This window comes from Anomaloglossus baeobatrachus, chromosome 4 (genome assembly GCF_048569485.1).
Source record: "Anomaloglossus baeobatrachus isolate aAnoBae1 chromosome 4, aAnoBae1.hap1, whole genome shotgun sequence".
Taxonomy (NCBI): Eukaryota; Metazoa; Chordata; class Amphibia; order Anura; family Aromobatidae; genus Anomaloglossus; species Anomaloglossus baeobatrachus.
In genome coordinates this window covers 21,838,573-21,856,474 of record NC_134356.1, presented here as the reverse complement: position 1 = coordinate 21,856,474, position 17,902 = coordinate 21,838,573, and the positions used below count along the sequence as shown (strand labels likewise).

Genomic DNA, 17,902 nt, shown 5'->3' with positions numbered 1-17,902 from the left:
TTCATCTTTTAGACCTTTACTGGCCAGCCACGCTGTGGAGTAGTTGGATGCATGTGATGGAGCATTGTCCTGCATGAAAATCATGTTTTTCTTGAACGATAGCGACTTCTTCCTGTACCGTTGCTTGAAGAAGTTGTCTTCCAGAAACTGGCAGTAGGTCTGGGAGTTGAGCTTCCTCCATCCTCAACCCGAAAAGGTCCCACAAGTTGATCTTTGATGATCCCAGCCCATACCAGTACCCCACCTCCACCTTGCTGGCGTCTGAGTCGGAGTGGAGCCCTCTGCCCTTTACTGATCCAGCCTCTGGCCCATCCATCTGCCCATCAAGAGTCACTCTCATTTCATCAGTCCATAAAACCTGGGAAGAATCAGTCTTCAGATATTTCTTGGCCCAGTTTTGAGGTTTTATCTCATGTTTCTTGGTCAGAGGTGGTGGTTTTCAGCCTTCCTTACCTTGGCCTGTCCCTGAGTATGGCACACCTTGTGCTTTTTGATACTCCAGTAACGTTGCAGCTCTGAAATAGGCCAAACTGGTGGCAAATGGCATCTTGGCAGCTTCACGCTGAATTTTCCTCAATTCATGGGCAGTTATTTTGCGCCTTTTTTGCCCAGCACGCTTCTTGCGACCCTGTTGGCTATTTGCCATGAAACGCTTGATTGTTCGGTGATCACGCTTCAAAAGTTTGGCAATTTCAAGCCTGCTGCATCCCTCTGCAAGACAGCTCACAATTCTGGACTTTTCAGAGCCTGTCAAATCTCTCTTCTGACCCATTTTGCCAAATGAAAGGAAGTTGCCTAATAATTAAGCCCCCCTTATATAGGGTGTTGATGTCATTACACCGCACCCCTCCTCATTACAGAGATGCACATCCCCTGATTTACTTCATTGGTAGTTGGCTCTCAGCCTATACAGCTTGGAGTAGGACGACATGTATAACAAGTATCATGTGATTAAAATACTCATTTGCCTAATAATTCTGCACACGGTGTAGTACTGCCCTTCGCAGCCTCCCCCCATCTCAGACAGAGGCAGAATAATCCAATAGTGATTTTATCAAATGTGCACGGTACCTGGGAATGGGGCGTAGGTGTCTAGCTGTACGACGCCCTCTTCCAGGAGGCTCAGGCACAGCTCCAACATGGGGGACTCGTTCAGTAAGTGATGCATTAAACTGAAGCCGGGGGGCTTGTACGCGGACTTCTCCTCCCCTGAGAAGAGAAATGGAGAGGATCAGATTAAGGCTACATTCACACTTGCGTCGTTTTGCATCAGTCGCAATCCGTCGCATTGACGAAATACGGTATCCTGCAAAATATTTTGCAGGATTCTGTTTTCTTTCCACCATAGACTTGTATGTACGACGGATTGCGGCTGATTGCATTGCGTTGCATCAGTCGTGGAATGACTGACCATCGGGCGGCAGCAACGCAGCATGTAGCGTCGAAAAAACGCAATGTGCAGGATTCCGTCGTTTTTATAATGGAAGCCTATAAGAGCGGAATCCATTGTAATGCGTCACTGGACGATTCCTGTGACGGATCCGTCATTTACCAACCGAGCATGCTCAGATGAGTAAATTCCGAAAAAAAAAAAATAGCTGCAACGGATCAGGTTTTTTTGCAGCATCAGTTGCGGCACTATCTGCAACGCATCCGTTTCAACAGTCACTGATGCAAAACGACACAAGTGTGAAAGCGGTCCCATAAAAAGAGCTTTTTGGAAATCCGATTGGATCACCGGATCCGGAAGATCGTGTGTGGAATAAAAGCATTGGGCCGGACTAATAAAGCAGCGGCCGCGGTGCTATAGTGGGAAGGGGATGACCCCTCTCCTTACCCTGCATCTCCACGTACTGCTCCACAAAGTCGTCCGGTTGCGGTTCGTAATCTCTCAAGAGTTTGTAAAAGACGTCCAGGACGGCCTCGGCCACTTCCCACTGACAAAGGGTTAAAAAAAGGGCAACAAAAGGTGATGACGACGAGGATTTCAGGGTAAATAATGAGCAGTTTAAACGTCCTACCTTCTCTGCTGCTCTCCTGTAAGCTCGTGTGCGGAACCGGAGGAAAACGGAATCGCGGAGGAACTGGAGGTACGGCTCAAATCCGGGGGCTCGTAAGCCGGCCCCGAGGTTGGAGGGAAAGTAGCTCTCCACCAGCGTACCGATGAGGGTACAGAAGGCTCTCGTGAGCGGATACTCCTCCGCCCGGGACTCAATCTCATTCAGTTCTACCTAAAATTAAAAAAAGAGATCACTTTATGGCACTGCTGCAAAAAAAAAAAAAAAAGTTCTGTAGACCTCAAGCAAAATCAAAAATAATGGCGTGGCCCTTTAAAAATTTAAAGGGGTTGCACAATTAGGAGTCCTAACTGATCAACCCCTTTAATTTTTTATAGGCTGCACATTACAAGCTTGACAGGGGCTGGTCAAGGAACCTACGTCACTTATCAGGGAAGGGGACAACTCCAGTAAATGGGATTACCTCTATTCCTGCCGCCTGTCTCTGTCCGCTAGGTCTCACAGTTTGTAAAATCTATGGAAAAAGTCAAATATTAGATGGAAGTATGAGAAGAGGGACGGAAGAGCGAGACCGGAGTCTCCGAAACCAGAGAAAGGGTCACTGCACCTGAGTATGTTCCAGGGACTGCCACAGAGAAGCCGCGATCTCCGGAGACTTGCCGAAGGCCGTCAGCGTCTTCAGCAGCTCCGCCTTCAGGACCGGAGGGATACTGCACTGCAAGAGCCCCAGCATCACGATCATCGGGGACCAATGGGCGTGTTCACAAAGGGCCAGACGAGCGCTCTCACTCTACGAGGAAAAATAATGCTGGAGTCACCGTGTACGTACATCACATATACAGTATTATACTCCGGAGCTGCACTCACTATTCTGCTGGTGCAGTCACTGTGTACATACATTACTGATCCTGAGTTACCTCCTGTATTATACTCCAGAGCTGCACTCCTTATTTTGCTGGTGCAGTCACTGTGTACATACATTACATTACTGATCCTGAGTTACCTCCTGTATTATACTCCAGAGCTGCACTCACTATTCTGCTGGTGCAGTCACTGTGTACATACATTACTGATCCTGAGTTACCTCCTGTATTATCCTCCAGAGCTGCACTCCCTATTTTGCTGGTGCAGTCACTGTGTACATACATTACTGATCCTGAGTTACCTCCTGTATTATACTCCAGAGCTGCACTCACTATTCTGCTGGTGCAGTCACTGTGTACATACATTACTGATCCTGAGCTACCTCCTGTATTATCCTCCAGAGCTGCACTCACTATTCTGCTGGTGCAGTCACTGTGTACATACATTACATTACTGATCCTGAGCTACCTCCTGTATTATCCTCCAGAGCTGCACTCACTATTCTGCTGGTGCAGTTACTGTGTACATACATTACTGATCCTGAGTTACCTCCTGTATTATCCTCCAGAGCTGCACTCCCTATTTTGCTGGTGCAGTCACTGCGTACATACATTACATTACTGATCCTGAGTTACCTCCTGTATTATACTCCAGAGCTGCACTCACTATTCTGCTGGTGCAGTCACTGTGTACATACATTACATTACTGATCCTGAGTTACCTCCTGTATTATACTCCAGAGCTGCACTCACTATTCTGCTAGTGCAGTCACTGTATACATACATTACTGATCCTGAGTTACCTCCTGTATTATACCGCAGAGCTGCACTCACAATTCTGCTTCCTTCCATTACTTACCCACTCAATGACGGTGGTGGTGAGCTGCAGGAATGCCATGAGCCCGTCCATCTCGCGCTGGGTGATGCCCCGCAGTGGGGGGTGGCGGTGGTGGATGAGGTCGGTGCTTGGGATGTCTCTCCGCAGGTGCTCGTGGTACAGCATTAGTGAGTGGAAGAAATGATCCCAGGACACGGGGCTGCCGGGGTGCAGGTTCTCAGCTGAGAGATAAGTAGGAAGATTTGGTGATTAAGCTGTGGACAGATATACGGCCATGTGTAACTGATCACACCCAGCGGAAGATGCCGGCTGTCACACGCTGCCCCCGCAGGACACATGCAGCATTACAGGCAACCCATTTAAAAGACTAATACATGGACACGTTGAGTCCTCCAGAGCAGAAGGCTCCGTGTAATAGAGGGGGTCCCTCTGTGATGGAATAGGGCGATATGGACGGGTGTCGCCCCATCAGGCCGTGGACTCACCGTGGCTGCTGCCGTTGGCTTTGAGGAAGCTGAAGCAGTAATGGGCGCACTGCGGCCCGGCCGTCAGCCCCTGCACCATCTTCAGGTAAGGAATATACAGGGTGGGGGGCAGCAGGTCGCTCATCTGCCGCACAAACTTTGACAGCAAAACCTGGAATGTACGAGAAGGGCAAAGCAATAAATGTACAAGTTATATTATATATATATATGCACATATATATATACAGTTAGGTCCAGAAATCTTTGGACAGTGACACAATTTTGGCGAGTTGGGCTCTGCATGCCACCACATTGGATTTGAAATGAAACCTCTACAACAGAATTCAAGTGCAGATTGTAACGTTTAATTTGAAGGTTTGAACAAAAATATCTGATAGAAATTGTAGGAATTGTCACATTTCTTTACAAACACTCCACATTTTAGGAGGTCAAAAGTAATTGGACAAATAAACCAAACCCAAACAAAATATATTTATTTTCAATATTTTGTTGCGAATCCTTTGGAGGCAATCACTGCCTTAAGTCTGGAGCCCATGGACATCACCAAACGCTGGGTTTCCTCCTTCTTAATGCTTTGCCAGGCCTTTACAGCCGCAGCCATCAGGTCTTGCTTGTTTGTGGGTCTTTCAGTCTTAAGTCTGGAATTGAGCAAGTGAAATGCATGCTCAATTGGGTTAAGATCTGGTGATTGACTTGGCCATTGCAGAATGTTCCACTTTTTTGCACTCATGAACTCCTGGGTAGCTTTGGCTGTATGCTTGGGGTCATTGTCCATCTGTACTATGAAGCGCCGTCCGATCAACTTTGCGGCATTTGGCTGAATCTGGGCTGAAAGTATATCCCGGTACACTTCAGAATTCATCCGGCTACTCTTGTCTGCTGTTATGTCATCAATAAACACAAGTGACCCAGTGCCATTGAAAGCCATGCATGCCCATGCCATCACGTTGCCTCCACCATGTTTTACAGAGGATGTGGTGTGCCTTGGATCATGTGCCGTTCCCTTTCTTCTCCAAACTTTTTTCTTCCCATCATTCTGGTACAGGTTGATCTTGGTCTCATCTGTCCATAGAATACTTTTCCAGAACTGAGCTGGCTTCATGAGGTGTTTTTCAGCAAATGTAACTCTGGCCTGTCTATTTTTGGAAATGATGAATGGTTTGCATCTAGATGTGAACCCTTTGTATTTACTTTCATGGAGTCTTCTCTTTACTGTTGACTTAGAGACAGATACACCTACTTCACTGAGAGTGTTCTGGACTTCAGTTGATGTTGTGAACGGGTTCTTCTTCACCAAAGAAAGTATGCGGCGATCATCCACCACTGTTGTCATCCGTGGACGCCCAGGCCTTTTTGAGTTCCCAAGCTCACCAGTCAATTCCTTTTTTCTCAGAATGTACCCGACTGTTGATTTTGCTACTCCAAGCATGTCTGCTATCTCTCTGATGGATTTTTTCTTTTTTTTCAGCCTCAGGATGTTCTGCTTCACCTCAATTGAGAGTTCCTTAGACCGCATGTTGTCTGGTCACAGCAACAGCTTCCAAATGCAAAACCACACACCTGTAATCAACCCCAGACCTTTTAACTACTTCATTGATTACAGGTTAACGAGGGAGACGCATTCAGAGTAATTTGCAGCCCTTAGAGTCCCTTGTCCAATTACTTTTGGTCCCTTGAAAAAGAGGAGGCTATGCATTACAGAGCTATGACTCCTAAACCCTTTCTCCGATTTGGATGTGAAAACTCTCATATTGCAGCTGGGAGTGTGCACTTTCAGCCCATATTATATATAGAATTGTATTTCTGAACATGTTTTTGTAAACAGCTAAAATAACAAAACTTGTGTCACTGTCCAAATATTTCTGGACCTAACTGTATATACATATACACACACACACATATATACATACATATATATATAATATATCTGTGTGTGTGTGTGTGTGTGTGTGTGTGTATCATATATATATATATATATTTGCCTTATTCTGTCTGTCTGTCTGTCTTGCTCCAAAATTCTGTCCTTACCGCGACAAGCGTCTCATTGGCCGCTCGCCTCGCCTCCGCCCCCCCGCACGGATTGGCCGCTCGCCTCGCCTCAGCCCCCCCGCACGCATTGGCCGCTCGCCCAGGCCCCCTGCACGCATTGCACGCTCGCTCTGGCCCCGCCCCCCTCACGCATTCCCCGAACCGACACGGAACCCCGACTCCCAGGTGAGTGCTGTACCCCCGGGAGCCCACATCAGCGTACGCCGGCAACCCAGCCGACACATACCCTCGCATTGCTGGGGTTGCCGGCGTACGCTGGTGTGGGCTCCCGTGCGAGAGGGGGGTGGGGTACGCTGGTAACCATGGTACACATCGGCTAATATTGTGTAGCATGGTTACCAGCTTACTCCGGCTCCCAGGTGAGCGCATCAAGGTCCTGCAGCGGCGGAAAACACACACACACACACACACACACACACATCAGATCGCATCCACACACTCACAACTTCCAGTGATATCGCTTGCTTCTTGGCGGCGATCCTGTGCGTGCAGTGACCTTCCAGGACCTGCCAGAAGATCACATGGCCAGAAGCATGTGGTATCTTCGGATGTTGTGAGTGTGAGCGCGTATGTGCGATATCGTTAATGTTTGTGTGCGTGTATGCGATCGGGTGTGTGCGTGTATGGGGATGGAGCATGATGGGGAGTGCGCAGCATGGGGGATGGAGCACGATGGGGAGTGCACAGCATGGGGGATGGAGCACGATGGGGAGTACGCAGCATGGGGGATGGAGCACGATGGGGAGTACGCAGCATGGGGGATGGAGCACGATGGGAAGTAAGCAGCATGGGGGATGGAGCACGAGGGGAGTACGCAGCATGGGGGATGGAGCACGATGGGGAGTGCGCAGCATGGGGGATGGAGCACGATGGGGAGTGCGCAGCATGGGGGATGGAGCACGATGGGGAGTGCGCAGCATTTGAGGATGGAGAACGATGGGGGGTGCGCAGCATGGGGGATGGAGCATGATGGGGAGTGCGCAGCATTTGAGGATGGAGCACGATGGGGGGTGCGCAGCATGGGGGATGGAGCACGATGGGGGGTGCGCACCGCCCCCAAAACACACACACACACACACACACACACACACTGCACAACACACCACACACTGGGAATCACAAACACCGCCCTACACAGACACCCACAGACAACGCCGCACACACACAACAACCAACACACAAACACCGCGGCACACACAAATATACTCACATACCGCACAACACACACATTGTACAAAACATACACACACACACCCCACACCCACACAAACCGCGCAACACACACAACACTACAGACACACAGCGCTCCACAAACAACCAAACACACAAACAACACCGCTCTCACCCCCCGCCACACCCAGACAACACCCAGAACATGTACAGCGCCCTACACAAACACTTGGTAACTACACACAACAACATCTATATATATATATATATATATATATATATATATATATATATATATATATATATATATATATATCTCAAAAATCATACATTAAACTACACAATACGTAAATTCTAGAATACCCGATGTGTAGAATCGGGCCACCTTCTAGTATATATATATATATATATATATATATATATATATATATATATATATATATATATATATATATATATATATATATATATATATATATATATATATATATATATATATATATATATATATATATATATATATATATATATATATATGATAGAGATAGAGGTATAATCACACACACATGCACAGGGTGGTCCATGAGTAGGTGGACACAGTGTGTGTAATAGGGATATCAAACATGGTGTAAAGTGAAACTGACTCAGATGCCCTTAGCAACCAGATTCCACCTTTCATTTTCCAAAGAGTCTGTGAAGAATGAAAGGTGGAATCTGCTTGGTTGCTAAGGGCATCTGAGTCAGTTTCACTTTACACCAGGTTTGATAACCCTATTACACATACTGTCCACCTACTCATGGACCACCCTGTATATATATATATATTTATTAGTCCTGTGATTGGTGGGACCCGAGGGGCAGCGATATGACCCCATTCACATTTACTGCACTGCCATAGAGTCGCAGACCCCACCTAAAGTGTTGCTATACTGCTGGCGAGAGACGTTCATTACATTGCATCTTTACCTGTCGCTGCGGGGGTCTCTGGTGAGCAACTCCGAGGTAGGAGCCCATCAGGTTGGTGTTCTGGAGGGGCTCAGTCGGGCACCAAAACTCCAGCGCCAGCTCCAGATGGAAGGAATCGTTCCTGTAGAGCTCTGCAATCTACAAATACAAAAAGTATATTAGAAAAAAAAATATCAAAAAGAGCAGCAGAAGCATAAAGCGGGGAGATCCCCTCACCAGCAGCATCAGGTGCTCCAGATCCCGCCGCAGCGAGGACGGCGGCTCGTTCCCCATCTGCAGGCTCATGTGGATCAGACGGGCGTCTTCCTCCGCTCGGTTCCTCAGCTGCTTCACCTGTGAACACAGAAGAAAGTCCCCAGGATAAGATATAAGAAGGACACCCCATTCACCAGAACCAGCGGTACCCCAGATCGCAGCCAGGAGCAGGTTAAGTTTTTGCCTCCCCCAACGTATTTTTTCCCCTGATTCCAATGAGCCATAACTTATTACTATTTAAGTGGTGGAAATTTTTTATTAAAAATAATAATAAAGTTTTATGATTTTATTACTTTTATTATTAATTTAATATTAAAATATCAACATTAGTAAAATTATTAGTATTAAAATAACATGAATAAAAAAATATAAAATTATTAATAAAAATGTTATAGTATTTTATTTTAATTATTGTTAATAACTTAATAAAATATTGAAAATAGTACATTAAAATATGAGTATTAAAATTAATAATAGTTAAAAAAATTCATTTTAATCTTATTTATACATTACTTTTATTATTAATTTAATAAAACAAAGAAGGGAATTTTGTTACTTACCGTAAATTCCTTTTCTTCTAGCTCTTATTGGGAGACCCAGACGATTGGGTGTATAGCACTGCCTCCGGAGGCCACACAAAGCAATTACACTTAAAAGTGTAAGGCCCCTCCCCTTCTGGCTATACACCCCCAGTGGGATCACTGGCTCACCAGTTTTAGTGCAAAAGCAAGAAGGAGGAAAGCCAATAACTGGTTTAAACAAATTTACTCCGAGTAACATCGGAGAACTGAAAACCGTTCAACATGAACAACATGTGTACCCGCAAACAAACCAACAATCCCGAAGGACAACAGGGCGGGTGCTGGGTCTCCCAATAAGAGCTAGAAGAAAAGGAATTTACGGTAAGTAACAAAATTCCCTTCTTCTTCGGCGCTCTATTGGGAGACCCAGACGATTGGGACGTCCAAAAGCTGTCCCTGGGTGGGTAAAGAAATACCTCATGTTAGAGCTGCAAAGACAGCCCTCCCCTACGGGGAGGCAACTGCCGCCTGCAGGACTCTTCTACCTAGGCTGGCGTCCGCCGAAGCATAGGTATGCACCTGATAATGTTTGGTGAAAGTGTGCAGACTCGACCAGGTAGCTGCCTGGCACACCTGTTGAGCCGTAGCCTGGTGTCGTAATGCCCAGGATGCACCCACGGCTCTGGTAGAATGGGCCTTCAGCCCTGATGGAACCGGAAGCCCCGCAGAACGGTAGGCTTCAAGAATTGGTTCTTTGATCCAACGAGCCAGGGTGGCCTTAGAAGCCTGCGACCCTTTGCGCTTACCAGCGACAAGGACAAAGAGTGCATCCGAACGGCGCAGGGGCGCCGTGCGGGAAATGTAGATTCTAAGTGCTCGCACCAGATCTAACAAATGTAAGTCCTTCTCATACCGATGAACTGCATGAGGACAAAACGAAGGCAAAGAGATATCCTGATTAAGATGAAAAGAGGATACCACCTTCGGGAGAAACTCCTGAATGGGGCGCAGCACTACCTTGTCCTGGTGGAAGACCAGGAAGGGAGCCTTGGAAGACAGCGCTGCTAGCTCAGACACTCTCCGGAGAGATGTGATCGCTACCAGAAAAGCCACTTTCTGTGATAGTCTAGAAAGTGAAACCTCCTTCAGAGGCTCGAAGGGCGGCTTCTGGAGGGCAACTAGTACCCTGTTCAGATCCCATGGATCTAACGGCCGCTTGTACGGGGGAACGATATGGCAAACCCCCTGTAGGAACGTGCGCACCTTAGAAAGTCGTGCTAGACGCTTCTGAAAAAAGACGGATAGCGCCGAGACTTGTCCTTTCAGGGAGCCGAGCGACAACCCTTTTTCTAACCCAGATTGCAGGAAAGAAAGAAGGGTAGGTAATGCAAATGGCCAGGGAGACACTCCCTGAGCAGAGCACCAGGATAAGAATATCCTCCACGTTCTGTGGTAGATCTTAGCAGACGTGGGCTTCCTAGCCTGTCTCATGGTGGCAACGACCCCTTGGGATAATCCTGAAGACGCTAGGATCCAGGATTCAATGGCCACACAGTCAGGTTCAGGGCCGCAGAATTCCGATGGAAAAACGGCCCCTGGGACAGTAAGTCTGGTCGGTCTGGAAGTGCCCACGGTTGGCCAACCGTGAGATGCCACAGATCCGGATACCACGCCCTCCTTGGCCAGTCTGGGGCGACGAGTATGACGCGGCTGCAGTCGGATCTGATCTTGCGTAGCACTCTGGGCAAGAGTGCCAGAGGTGGAAACACATAAGGGAGCCGGAACTGCGACCAATCTTGCACTAGGGCGTCTGCTGCTAGGGCTCTTTGATCGCGAGACCGTGCCATGAAGGTTGGGACCTTGTTGTTGTGCCGGGACGCCATCAGGTCGACGTCCGGCCTTCCCCATCGGCGGCAGATTTCCTGAAACACGTCCGGGTGAAGGGACCATTCCCCTGCGTCCATGCCCTGGCGACTGAGGAAGTCTGCTTCCCAGTTTTCTACGCCGGGGATGTGAACTGCGGATATGGTGGAGGCCGTGGCTTCCACCCACATCAGAATCCGCCGGACTTCCTGGAAGGCTTGCCGACTGCGAGTCCCCCCTTGGTGATTGATGTATGCCACCGCTGTGGAGTTGTCCGATTGAATTCGGATCTGCTTCCCTTCCAGCCACTGCTGGAAGGCTAGAAGGGCAAGATACACTGCTCTGATTTCCAGAACATTGATCTGAAGGCTGGACTCCTGCTGAGTCCACGTACCCTGAGCCCTGTGGTGAAGAAACACTGCTCCCCACCCTGACAGACTCGCGTCTGTCGTGACCACCGCCCAGGACGGTGGTAGGAAGGATCTTCCCTGTGATAATGAGGTGGACAGGAGCCACCACTGCAGAGAGTCCTTGGCCGTTTGGGAAAGGGAGACTTTCCTGTCCAGGGATGTCGACCTCCCGTCCCATTGGCGGAGAATGTCCCATTGAAGTGGACGCAGATGAAACTGCGCAAACGGAACCGCCTCTATTGCCGCCACCATCTTCCCGAGGAAGTGCATGAGGCGTCTTAAGGAGTGCGACTGACTTTGAAGGAGAGCCTGCACCCCTGTCTGTAGTGACCGCTGCTTGCTCAGCGGAAGCTTCACTATCGCTGATAGAGTATGAAACTCCATGCCAAGATACGTTAATGATTGGGTCGGTGACAGATTTGACTTTGGGAAGTTGATGATCCACCCGAACGCCTGGAGAGTCTCCAGTGCAAAACTCAGGCCGAGTTGGCATGCCTCCTGAGAGGGTGCCTTGACCAGTAGATCGTCCAAGTAAGGGATCACAGAGTGTCCGTGAGAGTGCAAGACTGCTACCACTGCTGCCATGATCTTGGTGAACACCCGGGGGGCTGTCGCCAGACCAAATGGCAGAGCCACGAACTGAAGGTGTTCGTCTCCTATCACGAAGCGCAGAAAGCGTTGGTGCTCCGTAGCAATCGGCACGTGGAGATAAGCATCTTTGATGTCTATTGATGATAGGAAATCTCCTTGGGACATTGAGGCAATGACTGAGCGGAGGGATTCCATCCGGAACCGCCTGGCGTTCACATGCTTGTTGAGCAGTTTTAGGTCCAGAACAGGACGGAAGGAGCCGTCCTTTTTTGGAACCACAAAGAGATTGGAGTAAAATCCTCGCCCCCGTTCCAGAGGGGGGACAGGGATCACGACTCCTTCTGCTCTTAGAGAGTCCACCGCCTGAAGCAGTGCATCTGCTCGGTCGGGGTGTGGGGAGGTTCTGAAGAACCGAAGTGGAGGCCGAGAACTGAACTCGATTCTGTACCCGCGAGACAAAATGTCTGTTACCCACCGGTCTTTGACCTGTGACAGCCAAATGTCGCAAAAGCGGGAGAGCCTGCCACCGACCGAGGATGCGGAGGGAGGAGGCCGAAAGTCATGAGGTAGCCGCCTTGGAAGCGGTTCCTCCATTTGCTTTCCTGGGGCGTGAGTGAGCCCGCCAGGAATCTGAGCTCCCTTGTCCTTTTTGAGTCCCTTTGGACGAGGAGAATTGGGGCTTGCCCGAGCCTCGAAAGGACCGAAACCTCGACTGCCACTTTTTCTGTTGAGGTTTACTTGCTCTGGGCTGTGGTAAGGAAGAGTCCTTACCCTTGGACTGTTTTATGATTTCAGCCAATGGCTCACCAAACAGTCTGTCTCTAGATAATGGCAAGCTGGTTAAGCATTTTTTGGAACCAGCATCTGCTTTCCAGTCCTTTAACCATAAGGCTCTGCGCAAAACCACAGAATTGGCGGCCGCCATAGAGGTACGGCTCGTAGACTCTAGGACAGCATTGATAGCATAGGTCGCAAACGCAGACATTTGCGAAGTTAGGGACGCCACCTGTGGCACTGCTGGATGCATGATAGCATCCACCTGTGCTAAACCCGCTGAAATAGCCTGTAGTGCCCACACGGCCGCGAATGCTGGAGCAAACGACGCGCCGATAGCTTCATAGACAGATTTCAACCAAAGGTCCATCTGTCTGTCATTGGCATCTTTAAGTGAAGCGCCATCTTCTACTGCGACTATGGATCTAGCCGCCAGCTTGGAAATTGGGGGATCCACCTTTGGGCACTGGGTCCAGCGTTTGGCCACTTCAGGGGGAAAAGGATAACGGGTATCCTTAGAACGTTTAGAGAAACGCTTGTCTGGATGAGCGTCGTGCTTTTGGATTGATTCTCTGAAGTCATAGTGGTCCAAAAAGGCACTTAATTTACGCTTGGGATACAGGAAATGGAATTTCTCCTGCTGTGCAGCTGCCTCCTCTGCAGAAGGGGCTGGGGGAGAAATATCCAACAGCCTATTAATCGCCGATATAAGGTCATTAACCATGGTGTCACCATCAGGGGCATCCAGATTGAGAGGGGCCTCAGGATTAGACTCCTGATCACCGTCCTCAGTCTCATCACAGAGAGACTCTTGTCGCTGAGACCCTGAACAGTGTGAAGACGTCGAGGGTCTTTCCCAGCGAGCTCGCTTAGGCTGCCTGGGACTGTCATCTGAGTCAGAGACTTCAGCCTGTGATGCTTGAGACCCCCCTGAAGTACGGATTAGTTCCAACTGAGGGGGACCAGTGAGCATAGCCACAGCGGTGTCCATAGTCTGAGGAACTGGCCTGGCCTGCAAGGTCTCCAGGATCCTTGTCATAGCCTCAGACATTTTATCAGCAAAAACTGCAAAGTCTGTCCCCGTCACCGGGGCAGGGTTCACAGGCGTCTCTGCCTGGGCTACCACCATAGGCTCTGGCTGACGAAGTGCCACTGGGACTGAACATTGCACACAATGTGAATCATTGGAGCCTGCTGGTGGGATCAGCCCCACATGCAGTACAAGTAGTGTACACAGCCCGTGCCTTGGCAGCCTTGCGTTTTGCGGATGACATGTTGCTGCCTCCTCAGAGCAGTACAGGGTGTCCAGCCAAGAAGCGACCTTACAGTGCACTATATAAATATATATATAAATATATATATATATATATATATATATATATATATATATATATATATATATATATATATATATATATATATATATATATATATATATATATATATATATATATATATATATATATATATATATATATGGTACCAAGAAGAAGGGAATTTTGTTACTTACCGTAAATTCCTTTTCTTCTAGCTCTTATTGGGAGACCCAGACGATTGGGGTATAGCTACTGCCCTCTGGAGGCCACACAAAGCACTACATTAAAAGTGCAAGGCCCCTCCCCCTCTGGCTATACCCCCCCCGTGGTATCACGGGTTCTCCAGTTTTAGTGCCAAAGCAAGAAGGAGGAAGCCAATAACTGGTTTAAACAAATTAACTCCGAATAACATCGGAGAACTGAAAAACCGTTCAACATGAACAACATGTGTACCCGCAAACAACAAAAAAACATCCCGAAGGACAACAGGGCGGGTGCTGGGTCTCCCAATAAGAGCTAGAAGAAAAGGAATTTACGGTAAGTAACAAAATTCCCTTCTTCTTCAGCGCTCTATTGGGAGACCCAGACGATTGGGACGTCCAAAAGCTGTCCCTGGGTGGGTAAAGAAATACCTCATGTTAGAGCTGCAAAACAGCCCTCCCCTACGGGGGTGTCACTGCCGCCTGCAGGACTCTTCTACCTAAGCTGGCATCCGCCGAAGCATAGGTATGCACCTGATAATGCTTGGTGAAAGTGTGCAGACTGGACCAGGTAGCTGCCTGGCACACCTGTTGAGCCGAAGCCTGGTGACGTAATGCCCAGGACGCACCCACGGCTCTGGTTGAGTGGGCTTTTAGCCCTGAAGGAACCGGAAGCCCCGCAGAACGGTAGGCCTCTAGAATTGGTTCTTTGATCCATCGAGCCAGGGTGGCTTTAGAAGCCTGCAACCCCTTGCGCGGACCAGCGACAAGGACAAAAAGTGCATCGGCACGGCGCATGGGCGCCGTGCGTGAAATGTAGATTCTGAGTGCTCTCACCAGATCTAGCAAACGTAAGTCCTTTTCATACCGGTGAACCGGATGAGGACAAAACGAAGGCAAGGATATATCCTGATTAAGATGAAAAGAGGATACGACTTTAGGGAGAAACTCCGGAATAGGGCGCAGCACTACCTTGTCCTGGTGGAACACCAGGAAGGGAGCCTTGGATGACAGAGCTGCCAGCTCAGACACTCGCCGAAGCGATGTGATCGCAACAAGAAACGCCACTTTCTGTGACAGCCGAGAAAAGGAAACTTCCTTCAGAGGCTCGAAGGGCGGCTTCTGGAGAGCAACTAGTACCCTGTTCAGATCCCATGGATCTAACGGCCGCTTGTACGGGGGCACAATATGACAGACCCCCTGCAGGAACGTGCGCACCTTAGAAAGACGTGCTAGACGCTTCTGAAAAAACACGGATAGTGCCGAAACTTGCCCTTTAAGGGAGCTGAGCGACAAGCCCTTTTCTAACCCCGATTGCAGGAAGGAAAGAAACTTGGGCAATGCAAATGGCCAGGGAGACACTCCCTGAGCAGAGCACCAGGATAAGAAAATCTTCCACGTTCTGTGGTAGATCTTAGCCGAATTCGACTTTCTAGCTTGTCTCATTGTGGCAACGACTCCTTGAGATAATCCTGCAGATGCTAGGATCCAGGACTCAATGGCCACACAGTCAGGTTCAGGGCCGCAGAATTCTGATGGAAAAACGGCCCTTGGGACAGTAAGTCTGGTCGGTCTGGCAGTGACCACGGTCGACCGATCGTGAGATGCCACAGATCCGGATACCACGACCTCCTCGGCCAGTCTGGAGCGACGAGTATGATGCGGCTGCACTCGGATCTGATCTTGCGTAGCACTCTGGGCAAGAGCGCCAGAGGCGGAAACACGTATGGGAGCTGAAACTGCGACCAATCTTGAACCAAGGCGTCTGCCGCCAGAGCTCTTTGATCGCGCGACCTCGCCATGAATGCCGGGACCTTGTTGTTGTGCCGGGATGCCATTAGGTCGACGTCCGGCACTCCCCAGCGGCGACAGATTTCCTGAAACACGTCCGGGTGAAGGGACCATTCCCCTGCGTCCATGCCCTGGCGACTGAGGAAGTCTGCTTCCCAGTTTTCTACGCCTGGGATGTGAACCGCGGATATGGTGGATGCTCTGTCCTCCACCCACATTAGAATGCGCCGGACTTCTTGGAAGGCTTGCCGACTGCGCGTCCCTCCTTGGTGGTTGATGTACGCCACCGCTGTGGAGTTGTCCGATTGGATTCGGATCTGCTTTCCTTCCAGCCACTGTTGGAAGGCCAGTAGAGCAAGATACACTGCTCTGATCTCCAGAACATTGATCTGAAGGGTGGACTCCTGCGGTGTCCACGTCCCCTGAGCCCTGTGGTGGAGAAATACTGCTCCCCACCCTGACAGACTCGCATCTGTCGTGACTACTGCCCAGGATGGGGGCAGGAAGGATCTTCCCTGAGACAATGAGGTGGGAAGGAGCCACCATTGTAGGGAGTCCTTGGCCGTCTGGGAAAGCGAGACTTTCCTGTCCAGGGACGTTGACTTCCCGTCCCATTGGCGGAGAATGTCCCATTGAAGTGGACGCAGATGAAACTGCGCAAAGGGAACTGCTTCCATGGCTGCCACCATCTTCCCTAGGAAATGCATGAGGCGCCGCAAGGGATGCAACTGGCCCTGCAGAAGAGATTGCACCCCTGTCTGTAGTGACCGCTGCTTGTTCAGCGGAAGCTTCACTATCGCTGCTAGAGTATGAAACTCCATGCCAAGATACGTTAGTGATTGAGTCGGTGATAGGATCGACTTTGGAAAGTTGATGATCCATCCGAAAGACTGTAGGGGCTCCAGCGTAGCATTCAGGCTGTGCTGACATGCCTCTTGAGAGGGAGCTTTGACCAATAAATCGTCCAGGTAAGGGATCACCGAGTGTCCCTGAGAGTGCAAGACTGCTACCACCGCCGCCATGACCTTGGTGAAGACCCGTGGGGCTGTTGCCAGACCAAATGGCAGAGCTACGAACTGAAAATGGTCGTCTCCTATCACAAAACGTAGAAAACGTTGATGTTCTGTAGCAATTGGCACGTGGAGATAAGCATCTTTGATGTCTATTGAGGCAAGGAAGTCTCCTCTGGACATTGAGGCAATGACAGAACGCAGGGTTTCCATCCGGAACTTCCTGGCGTGCACATGTTTGTTGAGCCGTTTTAGGTCCAGAACAGGACGGAACGAGCCGTCCTTTTTTGGAACCACAAAGAGATTGGAGTAAAACCCTTGCCCTTGTTCCTGAGGAGGGACTGGGATCACCACTCCTTCCGCTCTTAGGGAGCCCACCGCCTGCAGCAGAGCATCTGCTCGGTCTGGATGTGGGGAGGTTCTGAAGAACCGAGCTGGAGGACGAGAATTGAACTCGATTCTGTACCCGCGAGACAAAATGTCCGTCACCCACCGGTCTTTGACCTGTGACATCCAAATGCCGGAAAAGCGGGAGAGCCTGCCCCCGACCGGCGATGCGGAGGGAGGGGGCTGGAAGTCATGAGGTAGCCGCTTTGGAAGCGGTACCTCCATTTGCTTTCTTGGGGCGCGTGTGAGCCCGCCACGAACCTGAGTTTCTTTGCGTCCTCTGAGTCCCTTTGTACGAGGTAAATGGTGTCTTGCCCGAACCTCGAAAGGACTGAAACCTCTGCTGCCACTTTTTCTGCTGAGGTTTGGTTGTTCTGGGTTGTGGTAAAGAGGAG

At 49.5% G+C, this 17,902-nt stretch overlaps 1 protein-coding gene across 2 annotated transcripts in view; it reads right to left on the bottom strand.

Annotated features, from left to right (window-relative positions):
* NUP205 (nucleoporin 205) overlaps window positions 1-17,902 on the bottom strand; it is a 74,113-nt gene that overhangs the window by 37,999 nt on the left and 18,212 nt on the right. For both annotated transcript variants that reach the window (XM_075343821.1, XM_075343820.1), the window contains exons 9-17: window positions 8,606-8,722; window positions 8,390-8,527; window positions 4,205-4,355; window positions 3,741-3,940; window positions 2,626-2,808; window positions 2,482-2,532; window positions 2,022-2,231; window positions 1,838-1,937; window positions 1,072-1,209 (exon numbers count right to left, since the gene is read on the bottom strand). In XM_075343821.1, the coding sequence (XP_075199936.1) occupies window positions 1,072-1,209; window positions 1,838-1,937; window positions 2,022-2,231; window positions 2,482-2,532; window positions 2,626-2,808; window positions 3,741-3,940; window positions 4,205-4,355; window positions 8,390-8,527; window positions 8,606-8,722 (1,288 nt within the window). The remainder of the gene's footprint in view (window positions 1-1,071; window positions 1,210-1,837; window positions 1,938-2,021; window positions 2,232-2,481; window positions 2,533-2,625; window positions 2,809-3,740; window positions 3,941-4,204; window positions 4,356-8,389; window positions 8,528-8,605; window positions 8,723-17,902) is intronic.